This window comes from Nematolebias whitei, chromosome 1 (assembly GCF_014905685.2).
Source record: "Nematolebias whitei isolate Nwh7 chromosome 1, NemWhi1, whole genome shotgun sequence".
Taxonomy (NCBI): domain Eukaryota; kingdom Metazoa; phylum Chordata; class Actinopteri; order Cyprinodontiformes; family Rivulidae; genus Nematolebias; species Nematolebias whitei.
Genome location: NC_056498.1, coordinates 71,579,184 through 71,594,158, shown reverse-complemented (window position 1 = coordinate 71,594,158; position 14,975 = coordinate 71,579,184). Strand labels below are relative to the sequence as shown.

Sequence of the window (14,975 nt, the reverse complement as noted above, 5' to 3'; positions counted from 1 at the left end):
CCAAACGTTACTATAAAGAATTGGGTGCCAAGCCATTTAAAACTAAAGTAAGTAAAATAATTTCAAATTAAATTGAAATTGAACAGGCAGCCTGTGTAAAATCAGCTCTAACAGTGTGCTGAGGTCATGCCTTCTGGAGACTGGTAGACGTGCAGCAGTGTTCTAGACTAACTGCAGGCGATGTGTTAGCACTTTGAAATTATGTGTGTGTGTGTGTGTGTTGGGGGGGGGGGGGGCACTCTGCTACTAACACACCACATTTAGCTCAGTATCTGTAAAACTGCCGACATGTAACCTTTTTTGTGTTTCCTAAAGTCAGATGTCTTAGGCAGCCATATTAGGTTGGGCTGACACTAAAAGTTAATCAGTTGTAGATGTTTTACACTCAACAGATGTTTCCTCAAAGTTTCATCAAAGTCTGTCCAGTGGTTCATGAGATATTTTGCTAACAGACCGACACAGTTGCCTTCAATCGTTTATAGCAAATAAAAAAATTAAAAAGAAACATCTTGTGATCACTATGTTGAGAATTACTTTCAGGTACCACCACAACTAATTTCAGCTCAGTTTCTGTAAACATGACTGAATTAAAGGAAATGTTGTATTGGTCACTTAGCTGGGGCGTCCATCTTATAAAGGAAGGCTATGATAGATGTACTCTAATTATTTTCTGGAAGTTTCTTTAACATCTGTCCAGTGAGACAAAGATAAAGACTCTAAAGACAAGTGGACACACAGACAAAACAGAATTGCCCTTTTGCCTTTATCGGAGAACTATATTGAAATTGATCAAATGAAAGACGAGTCTGAAGCGTAAGCAGCTGCTCAGCTGCTCCCGTCTTTGTTGTTAGAATAAAAATGGCTAGTTTTAGTGTAGCTGTTGGCTAATTGACTAAAGGATGTAGCGTCAAACAAAACTCTGGACACATATCAAAGATACCCAAAGCTTCACACGTAGAGGCTAAAAGCAGCACAGAATAAATGTGATGACATGATGGAAAAGTGAAAAAATAAATTCAAATACAAGGAAAATCTCCAAATCCGAACAGGAAAAAGAAAAAGCAGCCAACCACAGGCCATCCTGAGTTCTCTCTCCCCGGCTCTGTCTTCAGAACCTCTTCACAGGCCACAGTGGCCCCACCCTGGTATTCTGTGGTCTGGGCTCCAGCTGTAGTGAAGCACCGCGTGGTTTCTCTGCGGCGTGATAGACGCCAGATGGACAGATGGGAATGGGCTTTCCGCCCACAAAGCTAGAAGCATTGCAGACCATGCTAACCACTTTTAAACCCTGGGAAGCTGAATAAATGTCTGGTAATGACAGGGTGGTGGGAAAAAAAATCACATTGACTAGAACTGCAAATATGCAGAAATACAGCAGAATTTATTTTTCTTTCTTTTTCATCTCCAGTGAGTGCATTTGTCACTTTGGTTTATCAGAATGTTCTTTGTATTAAACAACGATGGTTCTAATTGAGTGGCAGGCTGGTTGACTTTTTTTTTTTTTCAGTTTCAGCAACTCGTGTAATTTCTGCAAATCAAAATAACAAATAGCAGGCTGAGTGGCTGACTGACTGGCAGTCTTGTTAGGAAAGTGTTTTTTCACTCAGTGACAAAAATGAATGATAAAAGCAGACAAGCAATCACAAACCCAGCCCACAACAAGAGACAGCCTGACGGTAATGACTTTGACGCCGCCTTGTGTGTGTGTAAGCAGCAGAATGCTGATGGTTTCACTCTGTGCACGCAGGAGGCCACCACCAAGACACAAAAGTGCGCGTTAACATCAAAGTGAAAGACGTGAATGACAACCCCCCAGAGTTCGCCAGCAACAACGAAGTCTTCATGTGTGAAGCCGTAGCGCCGGGGAAGGTACGGCTGTCTGCATGAGACGTGCTGTAAACACATGTCAGCACGGGAAACTAAACATCACAAACACCCAGACACTGTTTCATATTGATGTGCGGCCTTCTAACGTGAGCTTCCGTGCGTTGCATTAAGGTTATTGAAACCGTCAGTGCAGTGGACAAAGACGAGATGGCTCACAGGCAACACTTCACATTCAGCCTCGCTCAAGAAGTCGCCCACAACCAAAACTTCTCCCTCAAAGACAACAGAGGTACAACCCCCTTTCTTTTAATTCTCTCTTTTCTTTTTCAGCTTCTTCATCGAATGTCTTCCTCCGCTCCCCGTTTCCCTCAGATTAGATCAAAGCACAAGCAGATGGAGGCTTACACCACCTTGTAGGAGTCAGTGGGTGCTGTGAGTCTGTCCCTCACCTCCTCATGAATGCACACACGTCCTGCGAGCTGCACTGATTGCAGCGGGGTCTCTGTCCATCTGTACACGTATCTTGAGGGAAGGCAGCTGATTGGATTTGTGAGGAGTGGCAGAGACTTAACAGGAAAGATGAGAAAAGAAGAAAATGCGAAGAGACAATTTTATAATTATATAAATAACTTTGAATCACGTTGATGTTTCATTTGATCAACACGAGGCAACGTCAGAAATCTGAATCCAAATTTCCTCCTTTGAAATATTGCTCTAGTTCTCGAAGTCTGGACTGCGATCCAGCTTTGGACCAAACAACATCAATCTGGTTCAAGCTGACATGATATATTGCTTTGCATTACTGCATTGAAATGCATTGGTGCAATGAAACGAAGAGCGGTGCGGCTCATTTACAAGAGAGAGAGAGAGAACGGGGGGAGAGAATGGGCCTGTATGCCCGGAGTCAGAACCGCATCACGTAACTGAGACAGAGAAAAATGAGGTGTAAAAGGCTGAACTTTAAGCACGAAGCATGGAAGGTTTTTGTGGAGGATTGGACCCCGGCGCAGACTGAAGTGAGGAACTTACAGGTAAATGTAAAAAGGCTGATGTGGCAGCAAAAACAAACAGAAAAAACTCAAGTGATCACAAACCTCTGAGGCAGAGAGGCCAAATAACGCTGAACTGGTGAACAGCAGATCAGAGACTGAATAAATAGAACTGAGGTAAGTGGGAAATGGAAACTCCTGGGATGATTGTTGATTGGGGACAGGTGAGGGTGGTACACCAATTGGGGGAAGAAAAAAAAAATCTGGAGGAAACTGACTGAGAGTAACTGGGAAATGGAACAAAGAGAACTGGGAAACAGAAATAAGACCTACACAAGAACACTAAATAAACACAACCAAGGTTGCAAGTCTGACAAGGAACAGAACCTAAAAAACAGAAGACTAAAACATAAACCACAAAGAAAATTAGAGTTAGACTAACTCAAGGAACTAAATAAATAAACAGAAAAACAGACTTTGACAAAGTGCAGACTGTGGTGGCAATAATAAATGTTGCCACTCTTCAAGGTACAAACAATCTGAGTATTTTTTTATCTCAGCTGGTTAAAGAAAGGAGGCTAGCCTTGTAGCTAGCTGCAGGTTTGGCCTCGATTTGGCTCAGAGGAGGTCTGTCACATCACCGTGTGGAGTTATCTTAACGTGCAAAGAAAAGCAAGGTAGATTAAAAAACAAATCCAAGATGGATGAACATGTACAAGACTCATTCTGCTGCCACAGTAACTCCGTCGGACATCAGCTTTGGTTCCAAGGTCGATGCGGCTTCATGGAGGCGAGCTTGGCGACTTTAGCATGTAGCTAGTCTGAAAGTTAAGTGTCTCAGGACATCTACCTGCATCATTTTCACCTCAGTCGTTCTGATCTAACAGTGTCTTGTTGCGTTTAGCTTCAGTTAATTGAATGTTTGAACTTGTGCCTGTAAAAAGTTGTGCTCTACTGTCACATTTTAGAGCAGCTTAGGTTTACAAGTTCAAGTTCAAGGTTCTTTATTGCCATTCGCATCACATGTGGTACATGAGGTGGAACGAAATTGTGTACACAGGGTCCCAGTTGCATCCAGTAACAGCAAAAATGTAAATTGTAAAAGAGACAGTACTAAGGATCTAAGATGTAAACTAAGAAATACGCTAAACACTTACTAGTGCAAAACAATGCACTGAACAACAGCAGCATGAACATGAGTCTGTGTGAGTACAAATTAATACAGCAGCATGAAATAATCAGCAGCATGAGATCAGCAGCATGAAATAATCAGCAGCATGAGATCAGCAGCATGAGATCAGCAGCATGAAATAATCAGCAAGCTAATATAGAAGCCCTTTGACCTTTTTGTATAAATCAGTATTGGACTTTTGAGTACTACGTTTTATAACTTCTGATGTAGACAGAAAACTGGAGCTCATAGCCAAAACGCAACAGAACTGGATTGAACAGTCAGTCAGTGAGAGCAAACACACACGTGTGCACCCACAGATTACAGGGAGCAGACACCTCACAAGTGTTTTATTTTTCAGAGGATGTGAAGCTGGATTATCTTATTGAGTGAAAATTTAAAAAGTTAAAAAATGTGTCTTTTCGCTCAAGATAAACTTTACTTGCATCGACCACTGACGTTAAAAAAAGATGGACAAAACAAGTTTTTACACTTCAAAATCAAAGCTGTCTGCTTTTGTCTGCTTCCCAACTCCCCAACAGTCTTTAATGACCTCCTTTGAGCCTCAAGTAACTCATTAAAACTAAATATATTGAAACTATATTCATATTTGAACATACAGCAGCAAAGTCATAACTACCTGAATAAAGAGACACCAACACCTGATACAAAATATATAGTTGGAGTTATCGTTTATTTTTAATCAGGCAAATTGAGGAGCGTGGTGGCGCAGAGGTTAGAGAAGGTGAGCATGTGATTGGAAGGTCACCGGGTCAACTCCCCAGACCGACAACATCAAAATGTGGGTGGGATAGGTGAAGCACCCACCCCTGCCCCATTTGCTCCACTCTGGGCCCTTGAGCAAGGCTCTTAACCCCCACCATATTCTCCCCCGAGCACCCTAGATAGCAGCTCTGCTCCACACAGAGGGCTGTGGTAGCTCGGTGGTTGTGTCAGGAAGGGCATCCGGCGTAAAAACAAACGTCAAGTCTTTCAGCGAGTTAGTTCACTGTGGCGACCCCTGAAGAAGGGAACAGCTGAAAGAAAACAAAAAGTCAGGACACTGTCCCGCTGGTTGACATGGAGGGGTGGGGCATGAAGCTTGGACTGGAGCCAGTCACTGGGATGTGCTCGTCCTTTGTGGCTTCAACCACTGAAACAGAAACACTGAAAAGGCAATTCAGTGCACAGTTGATGCTGGAGAGACAAATTTGTACTGTTGTTCAGAGAAAATGCTACGTGAACTGTCTTCTAGTGTACTGGAAGGCAGCAGACCATAAGTAACAGAATAAAACACCTACACTTGTCTTTGATTTATTGAAGTGAGCACTGCAAAGAACGTGGCATTACTTTACATTTCATCTGTGAGTATAATGTCGTGTTAGTTCATAAATCACTGAAAATATAAACTTTTTCATTTTTATACACTCTTGGTTGCTTGTCCAGGCCATGACTTCTGATGCACTTAAGATAAATGAATGATTTGTCTAGTTCATAAAATTATCTTAAGCGCATCAGAAGTCATGGCCTGGACAAACAAGGGTGGGTGTATAAACATAGACGTATGGAAATAGATCTCCCAAGATGTTAGGCCTCCAGGTTTGAGTTTGGTAAAGATTCTCAGCTACTACCACAACTCAATTTACCTGAGTATCTGCAAAAAGTAGAGCTTTTACCATTTACAATGAGAACTAAAGACAAGTTGGCTGTGGCAGCCATCTTAAATTAAATTGACTCCAAAAGTAATTCGGTTGTAGATTTAAACTCAGTTGTGTACATGTGAAAGTTTCTATAAAATCTGCTCAGTGGTTCACAAGATATTTTGCTAACAGACAGGCAAAACTGACTCCAATTAAAGGCAAAGTTTTTTTAATCAGATCTTACGTTGATCAGCAGGGCTCAAGCTGATTTTCAGCTACTAATGCACCAAATTTCACCTTAATATTTGTTGCTGCTTAGCTGTGGCAGCCATCTTGGATTGGAACTCATTTAGGACATTTTTGTTAAAGTACGAAGAACACAAACACACAGGTTCTCACCATTCTCATCTTTAAAGCAGTTTTGATGTAAGCAGTTTGTTTTCTTCTTCACACATGTATCATCCGTGTTAAAAATTGTTATTTTGTCAAAATATCCTTTCAAATATTACCTCATGCAATCCTTTGTTAGCAGTCCGAGTAACCATTTGTTACATCTGGATATGAAAAGTGTCAATGAAAAGAACGGAGAGAACCAGCGAGGCAGAACCTGAGGTCTGCTGGTGTTCTAACACCAGTAAATGTTCTCTGATTACATTAACTCTGCAACAGACGAGTGGAGCAACTATTAAACAGAAAGTTAATATCCCCCCAGTCACGCCTCGCTGAGCGTTTGTGTGTGCAGATGACTCTGGGTCAGTGTGGGACATAAAATAAAAAAACTAGACAAATTACATTTACTGTTAAATGAAGTGTGAATGCTGAGAGCTGAATGACTGATGAAACTTCATGAAGAAGCAAAAACCTAATTGGAAAAATTAAAGCAATCAGCACTAAAGGCAAAAAATTACAACAGTAGTTAGAATCTGAAATTAGAAAAGAAAAGTAAAGTGTAAAATTAGGGAAAAAAATTGTCAAAGAATAGTTATCCAGAGGCTAAAGGCATTAATTTGCAAGCTACAAAACAAACAAACAAGCTTAGGAGCATATTAGCCAAACAGCAGCTAAAGTTTTAAACTAGCAAAATGGTAGCTAAAAGCAAAAATTAGCAAAACTATTGATGAAAGCAACATAACTTTATCAAAATGTTTAAATTACCAAGAGAAAAGTTAAAATCCAACTTTAGTAAAACAGAGGAAAAAAAAATCTAAAAACAAAATGATAATTAAATGCTAAATTTACTAAAACAGTAGCCAAAATATAAAATTATCACAAAAAGCTGAAGTGTTACATTAGCAAAAAGGTTGTAAAGGGATTCAATGATTCAGAGAATATTTAAAGGTTAACAGTAAGCCAAAACTAAGCAAAACATAGCATTAGCTAAAAGGCAGCTAAAATCTAAATTTAGTTAATTGGTAGCTAAAAGCTAAAACAAGAAAAGCTGTTGATAAAAGCAATATAATTGTAGCAAAAAGTTTAAATTAACCAGATAGAAAATAAAAAGGAAACTTTTGCAGAAAAATAGATATCAGCTAAAACTTAAGAAAATTATATTTAAAAGCTAAATTGATTACAACAGGAGATAACAGCTAAAATGAGCAAAACAGTTACAAAAAGCAACATAACTTGCAAAAAGTTTAAATTAACAAGAGAAATGCTAATAGCTAACTTAGTTATGATTAAAAGATAATTTTTCAATTAATTAATTGTTAATATTTATTTATTTATTAAACCTTTTTCTTGGTCTTACGTCTGTTTTTTCTTTGTATTTATATCTTGTGATTCCTCATGTACGTTCCTTTGTACTGAAACTCTGGCACAACAATTTCCTGCGGGATCAATAAAATTCTATCTTATCTTATCTTATCTTATCTTATCTTATCTTAATTTTATTAAAACAGTAACTAAAAGCCAAAATGTACTGAACCAGCTGAACGAATGGCCTGGATGTTCAAAACAGCTGAACATATTTTAAAGTCGTTACAGTTCAAATAATATACGTAGGAAACAATAAACAGGAAACAAGTTGCATAAATGTTGAGTCAGCATTTACACAATAAATAAAAATTAAAATAGTGTGTAAAACCAATGTAGACATGTTTCTAGATTTTATTTACTTGCTTTCTTAGAAGTATACAGTATGTTCTGACAAGATCATATCTGTGGTAAAAGTCCTGACCTCAGAATGATCCATTATTTCACGTCTTGTTTGTTTGTTTGTGTTTCTACAGACAGCACGGCCAGCATCTATGTGCTCCGGAAAGGATTCAGCCGTCTAACTCAGGATATTTACCTACTTCCCATTGAGATAAATGACAATGGCTTCCCATCCATGAGCAGCACCAACACGCTGACCATCCGAGTTTGTTCCTGCGACAGTAAACACACCATCCTGTCTTGCAACGTGGAACCCTACATCCTGCCTGCTGGCCTCAGCACCGGCGCTCTGATTGCTATACTGGCCTGCATCGTCATCCTTCTGGGTGAGAAACAAAAAGCATTCTCATGTCTGAAGCTTTATAATGTAGACAGTAACCTCAGCCAAAATATCTTTAGCTAAGCTAATTCATTAGCAAAGAAAATTTGTGAACTACTTCAAAAACAGATTTGAATGTAACACAAATTAATAATATTTCTCAGCATGAACTTCAGGACTTATTTCAAAGAAACTGCTGAAAATAACTGTTGGATGTGCATCTACAACATTTGCAAACACAAAAAATGTTTATATTCAGTCATATCTTACAGATACTGAGCTAATATTTGTCTGGTAGTAGCTGAAAGTCATGCCAGGCACATACCCTGAGCTCTAACAGATCACATGTGAGCTTTATTGTGGTGGAATACATGCACTTTTTAAAATAATTCCACTTTTTAATTCCTACAGAGATGCCTGTGTTCTTCTGGCCACGACATTCATGCAGCATTTTTTTAAAGAAGAGGCAGAGTTTATTTGGGTCAACATCAAATAATGTGCATGCCTGTTTATACACAACCACACAACCTAAAGAGGAAAGACTGGTTAACAAATAAGATCGTATTGACAGTTATAGAATCTATTACCTCAAAATCCTGTTTTGAATATGTTCATGTAGCTCACACAAGAAAGCCCAGCTATGTTGAACTTGCATCATAATACACCCTCAGGTCTTTGTTCTGCACAAATCTAATGACAGAGTGGTTCAGGGTATATTATCTAATTTGATGGTCTAACTATAATTGCATATATGGATGTTAAACTTATATACAGCATGCTTCAAAAACAGTAAAACAATCACAAATCATCAAGTAATTCTCCACATTTAGTTTATGCTGTGCTAACCTGACAACTTTGGTAAACACTGTCACAAAAAAATACTGTGCCTGCTCAGTACAGTACCATCATGACATACAGTAACTCACAATCTGAGTTTCACTATTTAAAAGGTAAATGGACCCAACAAAGCAGAACAACATGAGAAGTTTAAATAAACACTAAAATAATAAATTACTACACAAATAATATGTTTTTTTAAAAGGTGGCATGGAAGCAAAATACATAAAATAAAATAACTCCAAGATACACAGACGAGACCCAGACAGGGCATGAAACAGTACCAGACTGTAGAGAAGTGAGGGTTGAGAACCTATATGGACAGGGGCTGACACCGGGGCTTAATGACAACAGGGAACAGGTGAGATAGGGATGGGCAGGACCAAGGAATGGAAGCTGACTAGAGACACAAAAAAATGAACACAAGAAATAAGCATGAAAAAAAAAGATTTATACCAAAAAACAGAATATGACACTAAGACTAAATTAAATCCAAAATTACACTTTAAGAGTTCCAAAAACCACACAAATATTAAATGGTTTCCACTTTTCATCATTGTATAGAAGAGTGTGATGTACTGATTAAATGCCAGACCAGTTTTAAACAATGTTTGTGTGTTTCTCTTTGGTAGCAATAGTTGTGCTGTTTGTTGCACTGAGACGACAGAAGAAAGAACCCCTGATAGTGTTTGAAGAGGAAGATATCCGGGAGAATATCATTACTTATGATGATGAAGGAGGTGGAGAGGAGGATACTGAAGCCTTCGACATTGCAACGCTGCAGGTAAAAAAGGCACAAAGTGATAAAAGTAATCTTGTTTTTGAAGGAAGTGGTGATTAGTAGAAAACAGACTAAACTTCACATGTTGATGTTATTGCTTTGTTAACATTATATTGTTAAAGACTTGTTCAATTAAACAAAACTCTGAAATTTTTAAACATTAATATATATTACAACTAAATATATACCAGGTACATACAAGATATGTACCACATACTTACTTCTACTTACAGGCTACATACCTGATTCTTACCTGGTACATATCTAAAATTTGATGGGTATTAAGGTTGCCAATTGGCTAAAATCCCCAGTAAATGTCTGGAAATCTCTCCAGGATCTTTTCATGGGAATTGTGAGTGGCTTTTGATACATATCTGACACTTTTTTGGTAGGTGTCAGGTTCTTAACTGATACCTGGTTCTTACCAGGAACATACCTGGTACTTATTACTGTGGTACATGTAATAAAATGGATATGAATTATTAATAATTCATAAAGTATCTATCCTCAGAGCACCACCACCACCAAAGAAGGAAAAACTATAAATCAATTGTTTATATGATTGTCTCAATAAATTATCCATCCATCCATTATATTTTACCTGCTTCTTCCATTTTGGGTTACGGGGGTCGCCGGTGCCCATGTCCAGCAATCACTGTGCGAGGGGTGGGGTACACACTGGACGGTTCGCAATTCCATCACTGTAAATTACCCTAAATAAGTTATTATTTTCTGAGTAATTGCTGGATCAAGGACTTATTTCTTGACTCATTAGGCACCAGAAGAAACACCAGCTTAGGATGTGGAGGTTTTAGGTTTTAGGGAGATGTCCATGAATGTGCAGCAGGTACCGGGGAGTACTGAGTGGGAGCTTGAAGCATTGAAGAGTGTCTCAAAGGATAGTGTTCCTCTGAGTACCTCTTAGCTTTGGCTGGGATTTTTCTAATCTAGTCCTAAATGTACAGCAGGTGCAGTAACTGCAGGTTTTCTTGGTAGCGAGCCCACTAGCTGGATCTTGGTGGAGATGTCTGGAGGTCTTGGCTAGCAGAACTATTTACAAAAGCCCGAGTTACTTGAGAAGTTATGAGTGACTTTTGCTCTTCTAGCTGTGTCTGAATCAAACCAGTGTTTCTGGCCAGCAAGCTAAACAGAGCAATTTTATCTAACAACAAAGAAAACTAGAACAAAGGAAATTGGATGAACGGTGAAAAGTGACAAAGAAAAACGAAAGACAAAGTGGCTTGGTTTATCTATGTCTGACAATTTTGTTTACTGGAGTAGTGCACGCATCTGATTGGGCTTGTGAGTACTTCTAAAATCAAACTTCATCAATTTGATTTGCTGAGTAGGACATTAAAATATGTACCAGGTATTTATATCATACTTATCGGGCCAGTACCTGGTACATATCTGATTCTTATTGCGTGCATACTTAGCAGGTCTTAGCAGGTACATACTATGTGCTTACTGAGTAAATACCTTGCACTTACCCAGTACATGCCAGGTATTTACTGGGCACGTACCAAAGTGTATTATGTATTACTACCAAATATTGTCACCATTCCGATTTTTTTCTCCAATATTCATACATGTTGTTTCTTTATTCAATAGCAAATTAAATTTATTTGTACTTTTTCCGTTTTGCCAGCCTTATAACGCCATCTTTATTTGAATGCTCTGTGTTTTTACCAGAACCCAGATGGTGCCAACGGTTTCCTGCCAAGGAAGGACATCAAACCAGAACTTCAATATCCCCTCAGGCCGGGCGTTGGGCATCCTGCAGCTAACAGTGTCGACGTTGATGACTTCATCAAGACTCGAATTGCAGAAGCTGACAGTGACCCCACTGCCCCTCCTTATGACTCCATTCAGATCTATGGCTATGAGGGTAGAGGATCATTGGCTGGGTCTCTGAGTTCGCTTGAGTCTGTCACAACAGAGTCTGACTTGGATTATGACTATCTGCAAAGTTGGGGGCCAAGGTTTAAGAAGCTGGCAGATTTGTACGGGACCAAAGACGGTTCTGTTCATGATGCTGATGACGATGAAGACTCTTAACAGCGGTTTTCCTCAGCGATGGACACCCCTGATTCTTGATGTATTGATTCCAAGAAGATATGTTAATCAAGGGTTAATTCTCTCCAGTTTCCAGTTGTCACCATCTTCCAACTGATTAGTTCATGCCAATTTGTCAGCGAACGTTAACGACTCTCCCTCTCTGTGGCTGGCACTTTGTGTCAGTTTGTCAATGAACACATAATGAATGCTTAGAGTTGAACTGCTCCCAATTTCCTTAAGTTTCTCTTGTCTAGTTCCTTTACTCTGTTTCTTTTGCAGGGCTGGGAGATTTGTTATGTCGCCAATTTGTTCATCTGGAAGCAGTTTGATGGAAACAGTGTTGCTTTATCATCAGTAAGACTTGCCTATAGCAAACTGTGTGTAAAAGAGGTTTTGTATGCTTTTATGGACTAGATTCATGTACTTCCTCAATAGTTCCTCAGAGAGGTTTTATTACTTTCACAGTTCCTGAGCAGGGCAGGTTTTGCTTTGTTGCTCTCTCTAAGGAGAGAAGGAGGAGTAAGATGAAAGTAAATTAACAGACAAAGTTTGAATGAGATCCGGCAACTGCCTGCTTAGAGACATAAACACTGAAGATGTCTCAGAAAGGTCAAATATGTTGTTTTGTTGTTGAAAAGAGCAGATACTCTGATTTTGATGGGTTAGTCAACTCTGGGTTGTTGATACTCTGAAGATGCCTAGAGCACCTTCAGAGTATGGTGGCCTTATAATAATTAAACAACTCCAGGGGTAAACACACAAAAGACTGAAGATAGAGACCACTAGCTTCAGTAGCTTCACAGACAAGTAAACACAAAGACTGTAGGAGTATCTGTGAATACGCTAGAGAATTGTCACATTTTTTCTACTCCCGAAAACAGACAAACCCTGAAAAGAAATCTGTTTTAAAACTGTGGATTTTGTTTGTTTTCATTTCTCACTGCAAAGAAGATGCTTAATGAAAACCTGTCCTTCATCACAGTCCTGGTGTCTGAACTTCCACCATTAGCAGTCATTCTACAAACGAGTCAAACCCATGAACGACCGCCTCCCTGTTCCACCATTGATTAAAATGAGTAGAATTTTGTGAGCTCTTAAAATCGCCTTAAACCTAATGGACACTCTTACAGCGCAGTGCATTTTCCTTATTTTTCCTTTATCTTTATTTTTTGTTTGTTTGTTTTTGTAATTTGAAAGGTATATTGGAAAAACAAAAGTATTCTCCTTGTCTTGTGTGTACAGAGAAGACGTGATATATCACTCTGAGGATCCAACCTTTGCCTCGAGCATTCTTCAAAAATGAGTTTCTGTTTCTTCCAGCATATTACCTGTAGATCAGCTGAATGTGCTTGTGTTTTTCCCCATGAATTCCATGTATAACCATCATTTATCAAAAATCATGTATGTTGGCAGCAACATCTGTTGTATCAACACATGTTGCCATTAAAACATCAAATGTGCACATGGGGAAAAGAACAAAAGGTGTTCCAGGAAAGGTAAAAACAAAATATCCTTTTTCAAGCATATAGGTTTTTGTTCTATCTATTTTTATTGTTATTATATTATTATGATTATTAGTGTTGCTTTTATTATTATCATGATTATTATAACAGTAATTGTTCTTTTATTGGCTGCAGCTTCACAGTAATAAACTGATGTTTAACTTTTTGCAGACGATATTCTAATGTTCTTACAGTTTTCTGAGCATTGACCATTGAAGCATCAAATTTTGTTTTCATTTTTATAGACTGCTGTAAGAATGTCACTGCCTAATGTTAAACCATCAGCTTTATGTCATAATTTTTATCTTTTTTTATTTTATTTTTTTATTTTATCATTTGGCAGGGTTGTTTCAGTCTTTCTCCCTGTTCCAGAGGAAAACTAGCAATCTGTGTTTGGTGCAGTGAGAGAATGCCTCCTTTTTATTCTCTGTCAAGTTTTATGGTACAGATTTGTACAATTTTAAAATTTCTTATTTTAGTATACATGCAGAATATTCCAGTATTACAACAAAAAACATGTTAAAAAGATTTTAAAAATATTACATCACACTTATATTTTCTGAACATTGTATTGTTGCTTTACAATGTGCTTCAATCTCTGAAGCAGAAAAAAAAATCTTTGAAATAAATGCTCTTTTTATAAAAATTATATTGGACTCTGTGTGGGAGCAACCTTTTTATGGTCCATGACCAAAAGTCAATAGACTCTTTCAAAAGACACCTCACTCTGGGACTGAGATCCCTTCTGACTGCCTCGGTGTGACTTCTGAATGGACCGAGGTGGCAAGGTTGGTCGAAAGCGGCCCACCCTCATGCACCTCATTGCTTTAGAGTGAGGTAGTAACAGAGGCAAAACGGTTGACTGTCAGCTTCATTTCTGAAAGCTCGTATCTGTGCTGGACTTGGTTGGCTTCATCTGTGATTTATGTATGGCCAGAGGAAGCATAAAGACGGACTAGTCTATGTGGCCATTTTGTGGAACTTTTTATGAAAGTGTAAATGGACTGTACTCATTTAGCGCCGTTCTATATGATCAAGATACTCTAAACATAATATGTGCCCTCATATACCCATTCATACTGCACTATACTATTTATTTATTATTATTAACTTTTGTTTAACCAGACACATCCCATTGAGATCACAGATCTCTTTTGCAAGAGTGGCCAGGGCCTGAAGGCAGCCTAACATGCATGTTTTTGGTCTGTGGGAGGAACCCGGAGTACCCAGAGAAACCCACGCAAGCACGAGAAGAACATGCAAACTCCACACAGAAAGACCCTATGTCCAACCGGCAAGGCCGGATTAATCATATGGGCAACTGCCCAGGGGCCCATGATCTCTAAGGGGCCCAGGGCAGTGAGGGCACAAGCAAAATATCCGGTTATCTCCTGCTTTACTTGGAGCCCTGCACTGCACAGAGAGACTGCTGCGCTTCCGCTGCATTTCAGCAGCCCTGCCTCCTCCCAGCGCGGCTGCTGCAGCTCTGGTTTTTTTTTTTTCAATCAGATTCTCAACGGTGCGACCTGTCAATCAACTCAGAAGGCGTGTCAGTAACTGACCAGTCGACAACCTCAATTTGTCCCGAAGGTAAACGCCCCTTACCTGCTGACAAGCTCATCAGTTTTGTTTTCCTTGAGAAACATTGTTTTAATTAAAACAATAAGTTTGTATCTGTTGTGAAATGATTTTAGCAG

General features: G+C 38.9%; 1 protein-coding gene across 1 annotated transcript in view; it reads left to right on the top strand.

The window, feature by feature from the left end:
- cdh11 (cadherin 11, type 2, OB-cadherin (osteoblast)) overlaps nucleotides 1-12,807 on the top strand; it is a 183,264-nt gene extending 170,457 nt beyond the window's left edge. The window contains exons 12-16 of the mRNA XM_037680522.1: nucleotides 1,748-1,869; nucleotides 1,999-2,116; nucleotides 7,856-8,107; nucleotides 9,570-9,721; nucleotides 11,411-12,807. Coding sequence (XP_037536450.1) covers nucleotides 1,748-1,869; nucleotides 1,999-2,116; nucleotides 7,856-8,107; nucleotides 9,570-9,721; nucleotides 11,411-11,776 — 1,010 coding nt within the window. The 3' untranslated portion in view covers nucleotides 11,777-12,807. The remainder of the gene's footprint in view (nucleotides 1-1,747; nucleotides 1,870-1,998; nucleotides 2,117-7,855; nucleotides 8,108-9,569; nucleotides 9,722-11,410) is intronic.
- Nucleotides 12,808-14,975: the final 2,168 nt, after the last annotated feature.